The 13,750-nt window shown below is 39.6% G+C and overlaps 1 protein-coding gene across 32 annotated transcripts in view; it reads left to right on the forward strand.

Moving 5' to 3' along the window:
* Positions 1 to 13,750, forward strand: part of DNM3 (dynamin 3) — a 565,868-nt gene that overhangs the window by 236,352 nt on the left and 315,766 nt on the right. For all 32 annotated transcript variants that reach the window (XR_011532051.1, XR_011532053.1, XR_011532052.1 and 29 more), the window contains exon 10: positions 1,247 to 1,385. Coding sequence is in view for 27 of the 32 variants with exons in the window: in XM_070591081.1 (XP_070447182.1) it covers positions 1,247 to 1,385 (139 nt within the window). In the remaining 5 variants the exon portion in view is untranslated. The remainder of the gene's footprint in view (positions 1 to 1,246; positions 1,386 to 13,750) is intronic.

Below are 13,750 nucleotides of genomic sequence, written 5' to 3' on the forward strand. Positions count from 1 at the left end.
GGGATGAGTATGTTTGCGGAAAGGCAAATGGCCCAGTATGGCTGAGATGTCAGGTGCATGAAAGGGAGGAGGAAATAACTACGAAGGAAGATTAGGGTCAGACAGGGGAAAAGTTTTAATGTTAGGCTAAACAGTGTGGATTTTATTCTGTATCCAGTATGGAGAAACTACAATTACGATATAGTGTGATCCCTACAGTTACAAGTAGAGGTGAGCATAGGGTGCTAAGTAAATGATGAGAAGAGATGTAGGATAAAGCTGCTGTGAGGGAAGTGTTAAAGAAATCTCCCAAAAGAGGTACCATGGACTAGAGTGTTGAAGGAAGAGAAGTGAATTGAAGAAGGAGAAGTGAGAAGAGGAAGGAAGGACGGTCTAGGAAGAGGGAGAGTCAAGCGCCAGCACCTGGAGCCTGCAAATCTGCAGGCATGGCCGATGCTCAGGATTCAGGGTCCTCCTTATTGTTGCTTTTCTCTATTGATCTTTTGTTTAAATATGAGTAATCATTTTTCACTTTTTATGAAACACACCTACACACCTGCTTTCCTGAGCTTCTGCACAGCATGAAGAAAGCATTGTTATGAGACCAATCTGAATTAATTCCAGCCAAATGAAAAGATACTTGCTATTTGGGTTATTGTTTGTTATTTTGTAAATTCACAATTTAGCCCTCCAGGGTCCCAAGCTAGTTCCACTTAGCTGCCTTCTTTGTCTTTCAGCACCCCAGGATGCTCAGACTGGGAAGCACTTGGCTCACTATCATACAGCTCTCCTGGATAGAATAGATTGTGTAGTCCAGGAATGCTGCTATTTCAGTGTTCAAAAAGTGGAGATCATTTCCTACTCCTCCACGGACAAGAAGATTGCTTTTGGAATAGTTTAGAAATGGAAATTGAAATTTAGGACACCATTTCTATTGTAGCATTCCTTTTTACTGCTGTGAAACAGTGAGATGAGAGAAATTCCACTTGAATATTAGGTAAAGCCACATTATAGGCCATTAAACATTTTGGGAACTGTTTTTAGGTAATGTTAAGCATCTATAGAATGGAAGTCATTATGGAATACTCTTATTAAAGATATTATTACAAATGATTCTGTGGATACCATAAATTATTGTGTAACTTTTAAATGTGGGTATTACAAGCTTACTATAAGCGACATGTCAATGAAAACATTTTTCCAAAGAGCATTGGATCCTGCTCAACTTAAAAAAAGTCTAACATGCTGCTTTCTTTCTTACATTCAGGACAGGGTTGTTTACTCCAGACATGGCCTTTGAAGCAATAGTCAAAAAACAAATCGTAAAGCTGAAAGGGCCTTCCTTGAAGAGTGTAGATCTGGTAATACAAGAATTAATCAACACCGTCAAGAAGTGTACCAAAAAAGTAAGTTTGAATTGTTTAACTTTCCAGTGAGTAACTGTTCGGTTTACCCATCTTTCCTGCCCTGCTACATGCTCTCCTTCCCTGTGAATGAGACTGTGGGAATCGCTCTCATGACAGTTGGGCATATTGTCTTTATCACCCCATTCCAAATAGGATTGCTTAAACCAGAAAGAGTTTATTTTAGTCAGCTAATTTTTTTCTTGTTGTCTTAAAACAGGTAAACATCACTTTAGAACGATTAGGTGATCACCCTAACCTAATTTTTCCTGTGGCGCATGGATGGGGGTAGTTGTTCGGGGAAAGGAATCATTGATATTGTGTATATCAATAAGGAAATTATTCTAGATTTTAAATGAATCCTACTTGAACCTGGACATTCTGGGAAAGGAGAATGTGGTGTAGCAGTTAAGAGCCCAACCCCTGAGGTCCAGTTGCCAAGATTTGAATCCTTGAGGTGTTGTCCTTGCCTACACCTCAAAGTGCAGTCAGTCTTGTCACCTGTGTAGTTAAAGCTCTCTTAAATGACTTACAGAATTAACCCACAGGGATGGCCACCCTCAGCATACACATGTCTTCAGCCAAAGGCTTCTCTCTAGGTTGCCCATGCACTTCTGCTTCCACCAGTTAAGTTGTCTTCTTTCCAAGGGCCAATTGTGTTATGTTTGTCCTCAAACCTGTTTAGCCAATTGTACTTCTTCTTTTAATTATGTAGTTTAAATGAAGAGTAAGTACACTGATCACATGCAGAAACGACTGAGTTTTGGTTCTGTAAACTCAGCTTTAGAAAGACTTGATAAAGGTTAGCTACGAAAGCTTTGCTATTGACTAGGTGTAGGCTGGACAACGCTAAAAGAATGTGGGGGGTGTTATAAAAGCCTAGATGGGCTCTGCATTCAGATTATTCACAAGTGTCTTGAGGTTCTCCCTCTACTTTAAAGAGAGCAAAACTTGGAATTGTAGATGAAGGATGTGGTTTATGTAAGACAGAAGACGCATAACTCCAATCAGCAAATCCATATGCAGAGAACAGGCCTTGGCCTTACATCAAAAGGTTGGCACATGTGTGTATATTTATGTTTTAAGTTATATAAAGTGTTTATGGTATGTATGAATTATTTTTTTAAAATCACTTCCCATTGTATCCAACTTACTGGAAAACCAACAGTTGGTCCTCATGGCATGGGATGAGACAGCTTGTTCCTGGACACTTTTTGGCCTCTATTCTTTGCTCGCCACCCTTTGAACCTCCCTTTTCATTGTGCTCTCTGGATCAATGATGGTTGTATATTTGTACTGTCTTCTCAAAACATTTTATATTTTGCCTTATGTAAAACCTAACTTTCTCCCCGAGATTATTGTTTATCCTGTAGCTTTCTTCACTGAAGGTTATTTATTGGCCTAAACCTGAAGAATCTAATGGCGTGGATCAGGCACGGCAGTTGCCTACTTCTTCTTTTGTGGGTTCCAAACTATTCCATTATTCCTTCAGTTTCCTATAAAAAGTCTTCCCTTAAGGCCCAGGTGTTACCAACTCTGCTACCTTTTTCCCTTCTATTCACTGTCACCATCAACTCCTGGTCACTCTCTTGCATTCATCAAGATATTTAGAACCTGGCTTACATTTTCCATCTCCATCCTAAATTCACCTTCAACTTGGGTGACTGCAGTAGAGATCCATGTAGAGATCATGTCCAACACCCAACAGCTACTGTGTTCTGCAATCTTTGACTTCAGCGGCTCTCCATTCATTCTGCCCTCCGGCGCATGCTGGAAGGGAGAAGCCATCCACGGGGAGGTATCACATTGGAGGAACTCTGCTACAAAATTGTTCAAAGCAGGGGGCAGGGGTGCTAGGGGCTGTGGCTGCCTTGCGCTGTAGGAGCCTGCTTGAGCCTGCCTTTTCCTCGCACAGTCTGTCTCCAGGTCCACGCCTCTCCTGACAAAGCTTCGTATTGTGCCAGCCAGCAAAGGAATATTATTTAAGGGGCCCAGAATTGTTTTCACAAAGTGGGCATGATGGTTGAATTTGGAACTGAGAGGCAATAGATTGACAACAAGCACATCCAGCTTTAACTTTTCACTTCAATTCTGCCCGGATTAACTTTGCCATCTGTTGAAACTCCAAGGCTGGTCAAATGTTCCATTTGTCTTTATTCCCCTTTTTCCAGGTTTCTGAAGAGCTTGGAGATAATTGTCTGTCTGTGTTCGTTAGTATACAACATATCCATAGTCTTCAGCATAGGATTTGTTAGTGACTTTTGGTGTTCTCCACAATAGTGATGTTAAACCTTCAATGCTCTCTTTAAGCCCTTTCGCTCATCACTTTCATCCTTATTTTCAGTAACGATTTCACAGAGAAAATAGGGGCCAGAAATGGGAATCTTAATTTCCTGTCTTCTAACCCCTAAATTTATGGGAGTACATCCAGCCGTGCCCAACTTCTCTCTGTCTCTGTTCAGGTAGTATCTCTGCCAAGGGTTGGGCTTCCACCTGTGTTTTCTCTTGGGAAAAAAGTAGTTTATGCTTGCTGTCTTTACTTTCTCAACTCCAGTGAATTCCTTACCCCTTTGTGGTTTGGTTTCCACCCCACCACTCTACTGAAATAATTATGGCAAAGGTCAACCAGAGACCTGATTGCCAAATCTAATGGCATTCTTATTCCTGACACTGTATTCCACTCCTTTTGAAGCTGATGCCCCTCTCTCATGGGTCCTCTTCCATCTCTCTTATGATTCCTTCTCCATCTCCTTCAAGAGTTCCTCCACCTTTGCCTCTAAACATGGGAGTCTGGCAAGCTTCCTCCTTGTTTTCTCTTCTCATTATCCTTTTCCCTGGCAGATCATACCTCCCACAGTTCAACCACCACTTAAAATATCATTGATTCCCCAGTCTAGACCTGCAGCTCAGGCCTCCTCACTGAGATGTCTGTTCTACAGTCTACTGCAACCACTCTCTCTCCTAACTTATGGCCCTGGACAGTTTTTTTAAACTGAATGACTCTAATGGCCTCCTAACTGATCTTTCTACCTCCAGTCTGGCCACCCTCAAATTCGTCCTCCCCACTGCTGGCACGGTGGCCCTTCTAAAATACAGACATCAATTTTGCCTGTTCCCTCAAAATTATTCAATGGCTCTTCATATCTTGAGAAGAAAGTTCAAATCATTTACGGGTATGTTTGGCTTACCATCTGCTCTCTGAATGCTTCTCCAGCTACATCTGTTGTCACTTTCTGCTTGCTTCAGCCATTCTAAGTGGTTTTCACTCTCCTCAAAGATTTTTCATGCCTTTAGCATTTGCACATGTGATTCTCTTTGTTTAGAATGTCTCCTTTTCCATCCTGTCTTCACCTGCCATTTCCTCTCTTATTTTAAGATCCAGCTCAATCATCTTTCCCCCCCAGAAAAATCTTCCTGCCAGGCCTCTGTGAGTCCTCCCTCACCTCCATTCTCACTGCCTTCTCAGTGCTTCAGTCAGCACCCTACGTTTATGTCTGTCATAGGATTTATGATACTGCAGTGTGATTTGTTTGTCATTTGCTTATTTAGGTGAATGCTGCCTCTTGCTGATTATAAGCTCTTTTTAAAAAAGAGCTATGTCTTTTATCTTATTCCTGGTACCTAACACAATGACTAAACCTACATAAGAGGCATTCCATAAAAACTTATTAACAATTTAGATTTTCTTAAGTTATCCTAAATGCTAAAGAAACCTGTACTTGGTTTTAAAAGAATATTGTAGTCATTTCTTTTCAAATGATGAAATTTGGACAAATTTCTTTCAAATATCTATCCTTTTTTTTTATTCCTCATTTTGATATTCTTGATTTTTGGCCTTAGTATGTCTACCTTCAAGTTCTTTTACTTTAAAACTGGTCTAATTAAAATCTTTTGCAAAGTAAAATAATCTTAACTAAAGTTGAGTATGCCAAGACTCATTATTTGACCCTTTTTGAACATGAGCCTTGGGTGAGGTGACCATATAATTTATCGTCCAATGCAGGACATTTTTGAGATTGAAATGGGGAGCTATTAATACTTTCACTGGAATAATAGGAGTGAAGACAATATATATATGTAACTTTAAACAGTATTTTTATTTACAATTCCTCATGTTGAATGTCTTATGTGTAAAATATTTAATCTTTTTTTCTTAAGCCACGTAAATAAACATGAGTGAAAACATGGGATTTATGTGTTCAAATAACAAAGCACAGAGCTCGACTTCTATCCTGGGGGAATGCATTTCTTCTCTCGCTGTTGTCTCTGGGGCGCTGGTGGACAAGACAGGAACACAGAGCTTTATGAGCTATTTGGCTTCTCTCCAGGGACATCTCAACTTTGGAATTTTCTGGTGGGCATCAGCTTTCAGTGCTTTTCTTTACCTCCTCTTCTCCAGTGCATCATTGCAGGGTCCTGAGGTTCTTTTCAGGAAGCACTGAGAGAAACACCTTGTTTTTTTAACCACAGTTTAGCAACTGTGCCATTTATTGGCCTCTTGGGAAACCACATTCTTGGATGGCCATCATACCAATTAATTGATTTTTTTTTTTTCCCCTTGCTTAGAAAAAAGAAAAGTGCTTTGCAAGAAAATAAAAAAGTACCTTAGTTGGCTGTTAGAAGTATAGGGAAAGATTTTTCATTAAAAAGTGCTGTTGGGAGAAATGCTGAATTTTGTGGCGTGTTGGGTAAGTAAACATCTGGCCCTGAATACACATAACTAAACAGTGACTCGGAGGTCCTTAACCGTGGGTTTTGAGGGCCCTCCATGATCTTCCCCGTTTCATCTCTAAACTCCTCCCACTCCCCACTCCCTTCAGTCCCCTCCGGCCACACTGGTTTCCTTGTTTCTTCGACAGGTCAAGGAGGCATAATGGCAGTGCCTGGGCACTTCTCAGTGTGGGAAGGGCTCCGCCTCGAGACGTCTGCGTGGGTCATACTCTCGCTTCCTTTAGGTCTCTGCTCAAATGCCACCTAATCAGAGTCTTGCTCTGACTTTTCTGTCTACAGTTATGCATGCCTCCCCGCACACACACACACACACACGCGTGCATGCGCACTCACCCGTCACTCTTCATCTACTTACTAAACTTTGTTTTTCTTTGCGGCACACATGACCACATGGATTATACTATATATGTCTTTTGTTTTTGTTGTTGTTGGACAATAAAGAGACTTTGAAAATGTAAACTCCCTGAGAGTAGAGACTTAGTTTATTAAATTCATCCCTCTATTCACAACCCTAAAACAGCCAGATTTTCAGTCATAAGTATTGAATGAACAATTGAAAGAAGAAGTGAATCATGTCTCGTTGACTTGGCAGGTAGCGATCAGTTTGGCTGGAGTAGCCACTGGGTTCCCTTCCACGAGTTTGTGGAATGAAGAATAGCTGCACAGCATCGTGCTCAGATACGGCTTTCTCTTGGGTCTGGCTAGATCTGCTGTGGTTTTCACTCTGTCCGAAAGGACTCGCATTTCACCTCATCTCATGACTGCCTGTCCAGTCCAGCAGACTCTGCTGTGCTTTGCATGTAGTAGATGCCTCACGTAATAGGCCCCGATGCTCAGGCTTCACGTCGGGCTGATTATTCAAGTCTGAGCATCTTATTGGGTCTTATAGGGAACTCAGGCCTGGGACTGGGCTTTTAAGGCATAGGAATCTTACCTTTTTTTGTGGTTGTTGTCTGTTTTTAAACCTTTTTTCTGAGGTATAATTGATGTGTAGCATTACATCAGTTTCAGATGCTCCACGTAATGATTCAATATTTGTATATATTGTGAAATGATCATCACAATAGATCTAGTTAATGACATCCATCACCACATATAGTTAGACAAGTTTTTTCCTGTGATGAGAACTTTTAAGATGTTTTCTCTTAGCAACTTCAAATACGCAATCCAGTGTTATTAGCTGTAGGCCCCATGCTGTACCTTACAGCCCCAGGACTTATTTATTTTGTAACTGGAAGTTGGTGCCTTTTGACTAGCTTGACCCATTTCACCCACCCCCCACCTGGTGTCTTCTGCAGCCACCAATCTGTTCTTTGTATCTATGAGCTCAGTTGTTTTGTTTTTTGTTTTAGTTTTAGATTTCACGTGTAAGTGAGGTCATATGGTATTTGTTGTTCTGTATCTGACTTATTGCACTTAGCTTAATGCCCTCAAGGTCCATCCATGTTGTCACAAATGGTAAGATTTCCTTCTTTTTTATAGCTGAATAATATTCTAGGAATCTCACCTTTTAATCTCACAGTTCATTAAATAATTTATGAACTTTACGATGAATTCTTAATTTATAATTTACCCTGCTCTCTGCTTTTCCCCTTACCTACTGTTTTGGTTTTTCTTTTCAATTGCTCGTTGATATGTCTATCAAAGATAAACTTGGAAAGAGAGGAGGTGAGAACCTGATTATTATCTTCAGGTGTTGTTTTGATGCAGTGTCAACCCCACTCTGCCCTCCTGTGTGAGTGTTTTCTGAAGTACTTAGTGAGGCTGTGTCTCTTCCGGCTACCTTTCAGTTTTATTTCACTCAAGATTGGATGTTTTGTTTTTATTCCTTAGCCTTTGCTAAATAACATGAGAGTTCTCATTTCTCTGCTTAGAAGAAATGGTATGGTGAGGTATATGATGGCAGAACATACCAGCATACCATATATGTTCTTCCATCATATACCTCACCATTCCTCCCACCATTTGTAGAAAATATTTGACGTTTAGAGATTTGAGATTTGCCCCCTTAGAGAAAGAGGGCCAACAGTATTTCTTTCTCTCTGATCACTTTACCCAAGGCCACCCGGATGGAACCCAGCTCACTTTCTTTTCCTACCAACTTCACTTAGGTCTTCCGAGACTTCCCATACGCCACTCCCTAAATAGAGAACACTCAGTAAAAAATTTTCCCATTCACTCTTGCGTAATTTCTTGATTTCTTTATACTAGAATTGTTTCTCATCTTTGGTCATCTTTGTAAATGTGAATGCTAATATTTTTCTTTTTTTATAGCATACGTGTTGTGCCCAGATAAGTATTTTTCTCACCTCCTGAATAAATCCAACATTATGCTATACACAAATAAAGAACTACTAGGAATTTTTTGGCAGGTTTTAATTTGAAGAAATGGAATAAAATTTTCTGTATGCTTTTATGAGCAGTAAAATCATTATTGCTACTCAGTTTGTAGTAAGTGGCCAACAATGGAAGGTTTATAGCTTTTTGATCACAACAGAGCCCATATCTTTAGGTGAGCCAAACCAAACAACTCAAGTCATGTGTGTGAAAGAAATTTTGTTCTGATTTTAGTTTATTTTTTCAGTGATGTTTGGTATGAAACTATGAGCAGATGGTTGCCTAATAACCTGAGTCTTTGTTTAAGGCATTGAACTAGTTACTCTCGAAGGTATGGAAATCTTGCCTGGTCTTGTGCTTGTGCCAAGAGAAACCTAATAGCATGGCTCTCGTGATCTGATTTATCAATAGTTAATACATTTTATAAGTGTGCAATTTTTGTTTTATTGGATAGAAATGTCTTTCAAGTGATTTTTTTTTCCTCTAAGGAAAAATGTAGTCCATGCTTAAAATTAAATTTTTATATTGAGATCCCACCAAAATAATTAAACTTACCCTAAATAACACTTAAAGTACTGGATTTTATTAAAACATGTTTTTGTATTTTTTAGGCATTATTGCTGTTTTCTCTCAGAACATATATAGTTAAAGTTTTCTCTTAGAATTATATTTTTAAAGTTTTGATTCCTAAAGTTATATTATTATATTGTTTTTCCATCAAATCTTCCTTTTTATTTAAGAATATTCTATGTAATTTGAAGAATAAACTATTTAGAGGTAATTTACCATTTAATAGATGTTCTGCTTTGTCTGGAAGCTTCACTGTCGCTCTTTAGGCACCAGATTCTCTGAGGCCTTCTTAGAGCAGATTTAGCCATTTATTTCCCTGTGTTTTTTTCTTGCTGTTTTAGATATTTATCTCTTGTGTGACAATGTAGCTGTATAGTCAACTTGCCACTCAAGACTGTCAGGTTTTTAGTATCAGGTGCTTCAACATAAACTGGTATACAGCTGGCCTATAGCAGGTGCCCAGTGAATGTTTGTTAAATGAATGACTGATGTGAAATAAATTTAGGAATGTAATATTATTATCACCAATAGCAAAGCCTTAATTCCTTGATCCTATACAAATCAAATTACAGAATATTTAAATAATTAATAGGGGAATAAAGGTCAAAAGATAGTGTCTTCTAGATCAATATTATTTTGGCATACATGATGAGAAATTTGATGACTGACAAACGAAACACATTCTTGCAACCGTGCTCTTTTAAGTCAGCATCCAGAGCAAAAGAGCTTAAAAATTATAATGATTTAAGTCATTGAGGAAACTGATTGCACCTTAAGTAAGAGATGTAGAAGAGCGCCAAGGGATTGAACTGAGCAATCAGAGTTAAGTATCCTTTAAAAGTAAGTTAAAGAGTCATGCAAACTAAGCAAGGACTCCCGCTGAATGAGCTGATGAAATGAGAGGCAGAAAGCCTAATCAGAAAGCATTTTGAATGTCAGTAGGACATTTTTTCACATTCTTCCTGTATGTATTATGAGAAGAATTGGGAAGACCAGCAATTACAATGAACATTTTGATTTTTACACTCCCACAGCCATTTTTATGCTCCAGCAAGCCTTTCAAGATCAACCAGCTAGAAGCTGTGCCAGCTTTGTTACTGCCTTTCAGGGATGTCTAGGTCTTGTACTGCTTAATGTCTCTTTCAGTGTTTCTCCTCCTCTGCCGCCATGAGGGCAGTTCTTCTAGAATGTTCTCTTTCCCTTTTGATCGACTTAGAATTTAGGCTCATTTACTTCCGGTTGTCTCAACTGTAGGCATAAAGTTATGTCTCTGGCAGGTTCCTTCCTGGTGAAATTAAGCTCATCAGTAGTAAGCTTGGAAAGATCAGGAGACACACATACAAAACCAAACCTCCTGCAAAGGCTATGAGATTGGAGGGTTCTCAGATGTTTCTACTTCATGGGATACTCTTGTCATTTTGACCTTTCCTTGACTTAATGATGGCCGTGTGCTAGCCTGGGGTTCTTCAGCTATCAAGTATTTAGTTTCTGCATAAATATTTATATTGCCACTCTTTGGTGTTTTAAAAATAACCTTTTGCTGTAATCCACTTTCTAAATGCTGCTAAAGGCGTTTCTCTCCTCTTCAGTTGACCACTGTTGCTTGTGTGGTCACTTCTCTGCAGGAGTGTGATTTTGTATTAGTGTGGCTGTTGTCAGGAGCAAGCATCCCCTGAGAGTTTGCGATGCTCTCTGAGTGCAGAGGGGAAGCCATAATGCTCTGCTGGCCTAGGGCAGGGTAGTTGTGGGTCCCAGCTATACCACCCGGGTTTGCAGAAGTCGAAAAGAAGGACCGGTATCTATCAGCTATCCATTCCATACTTAGAAATCTTTTCTAGGCCCCACAAAAAATGACTTGCGGTATTCGCAGAGTGTACAAAGCACTTCCAGGATGATCGAACTTTCCGTGGAGGATGTTTCCAAGACTTGAAATGGAAGCTCTGTTTGTGTTTTCCAGTTATCAATGAAATAACTCCCCAAAAGAGCATACATCTCAGCTTTCGGCTAGGAGTCATCTCAGCATTCAGCTTCCCCAGTAAGGGGGAGCTGGTTTGGTGACGCCATGAAGAGACACTGCACTGTGATTTTTTTTTTTTTTTTTGTGAGGAAGACTCACTCTGAGTTAACATCTGTTGCTAATCATTCTCTTTTTTTGCTTAAGGAAGAGTAGTCCTGAGCTAACATCTGTGCCAGTCTTCCTCTATTTTGTATGTGGGTTGCCACCACAGCATGGCTTGATGAGTGAGTGGTATATGTCTGCACCCGGGTTCTGAACCTGCAAACCTGGGCTGCTGAAGCAGAGTGTGCCAGACTTAACCACTATACCATGGGGCCGGCCCCCTGCACTGTGATTTTTGAGGTGACCAAGGCAGCTGGGTTTCTATATTTTTATAATATTGTTATAAAAGCACTCTATGTCTGCTGTAGAAAAGTTTGGAAAATACAGAGAAGTATATAGAAAAAAAATTCAGACTATGCATAAGCCCATCATTCAAAGAGGTTATCACTATTAACATTTTGTAGTGTTTGTGTAGCTCTTTGTCTGCACACAGACAGTAGACTTGTAGCATTGGGAGATTTAACATTCATATATGATTTGTGATCGTGGTGGTTTCATGAAGTAATGCACTTTATCTTGCTGAGACACTCATGTGCACCATGCATGATATAAAATTGGTGTACACAGTGACCCCAGCTGACTATGGAGCAGCCACGTCTCAGGGAGGCCTAGTTCTAAGTGCTTACAAATTTGGGGAAGTATTATTTGCTATAATATTACTCAAGAACTTTGGTATTTGTATGGTCTGGGGCTGTATCCTTGAAGGCTTGTTACTATGTATGTGTGTTTGTGCTCATGTATAATTGCATTATATATTTAGTAGCCTGATTTTCTTCCCTTAGTGTGCCTAAGTTTCATCCCTTAATATCTTTACCATGTTATTAGATATTATTAAAAAATTAGATATTATTTGGAACGGCTAATTATGTCCCATTAGTGGATTTACCTTAATTTGTTTAACATCGTTGGATACTTATGTGGTTTATAGAGTTTTGTTTATTTGTCTGTCTTATTGTTGCAATATATATTTATATATGTTTTTAGGATTTTTGGTAGGTGTTGCCAAATGGTTTTCCTGAAAGCTGGTTATCATTGATATCCCTTCAGTGGGTTTAAACTGTGCTAGTCTCAGAATACCTTCACCTGCACTAATCTTATAAAAGTGATTATAAGAACTTGTCAACATCATAGTTGTTATCTTTCTTGCATTACTTTGGTCACTTGTGAAGTTTAATATTTTTCTTTTTAAATCATGTTGTGAAGTTTCTTTTTAAATCATGTTACCTTTTTTTGCTTGCTTTTATATGAGATATTAGTGTTATTCTTATGAATTTGCAAGTGCTTTTTATAATAATTGGAACTAACATTACGCCTATCATGAGCCATGAATTTGCCTACTTTTCTCCATTTCTACTCCTGCCATTCCAGTCCAAGTCACCGGCATTTCTCATCTGAATTGCTTCAGTAGCCCAAATTCCCAACAGGTCTGCGGGGATGCCCCTGACCTGCTCCTGTTTACCTTTCTAGCTTTGCCTCGAGACCGTCCTCCTCACTGCGCTGGCCTTCCTTTACTTCTTTCCCCACTCGCTGTCCCTGTGCCCAGGTGCCTTACATGTTCCTGCGCCTGGCGGGCCTCGTCTTCCCCACGTCCACTCCCACACACCTTTACCAGACTGAGTTCTCCTTCTAGATTAGGGCTCCTTAAACATTATCATAGCATCCCGTTCTTTTTCTTTCTTATGTTGAAAACAACTGTAATGAATTCACTCACTTTTACGAACTAAGTTTTGGACAATTATCTGCATAATTTAGATGGGATAAGGCATTGACATGCATTATTTCTACAGTTTTGCCACAAAATATGCACACACACACATATATCTGTTAAGGGAAAATTTAAAAGAAATTTCTCTCTATGGTTTATGGGATAAATCATCCTCAAAGAGTAATGGACAAAACCATCAGCTCTAGAGTCCAAGGGCTTGGATTGGAATCTTGAACTCTTTATCTTGGGCAAGTTGCTTAACCCCTCTGTACTTCACTTTCCTTCTTTATAAAATCGGGCTAATAATATGATCTATTTCTTATGGTCCTTGAGAATTTTTTTTTTTTTAAGATTTTATTTTTTCCTTTTTCTCCCCAAGCCCCCTGGTACAAGTTGTATATATTCTTCATTGTGGGTCCTTCTAGTTGTGGCATGTGGGACGCTGCCTCAGCGTGGTTTGATGAGCAGTGCCATGTCCGCGCCCAGGATTCGATCCAACGAAACACTGGGCCGCCTGCAGCGGAGCGCGCGAACTTAACCACTTGGCCAGCCCTGGTCCTTGAGAATTTTGAGTGAGATAATGCATGAGGTGCTTAGCACACTCCTGGCACCTGGTAACCACTCTAGAAATGTTAGTCATTATCCTCTTTTTCATCCTCATTTCCGTTTTCTTCATCTTTGAACTTCATTCAGTGCCAACTCTGTAGAGCAAGTGCTAGATGGTATCTGGGTTTCTTTTTTCGTTGTAGGAAATTTCTCTGCTGGTTTTGAAGTGTTTCGTCTCAGATATCAAATTTACTTCTGATTATAATTTGTGGCACCTCCTCTGTCACTGCCATTCTTTTTTAGGATTTCCTGATATTTCACTTTTGCTTCCAGAATTGTAATGCATTTTTCTGTAAGGTG

Source organism: Equus przewalskii, chromosome 23 (genome assembly GCF_037783145.1).
Source record: "Equus przewalskii isolate Varuska chromosome 23, EquPr2, whole genome shotgun sequence".
Classification (NCBI taxonomy): domain Eukaryota; kingdom Metazoa; phylum Chordata; class Mammalia; order Perissodactyla; family Equidae; genus Equus; species Equus przewalskii.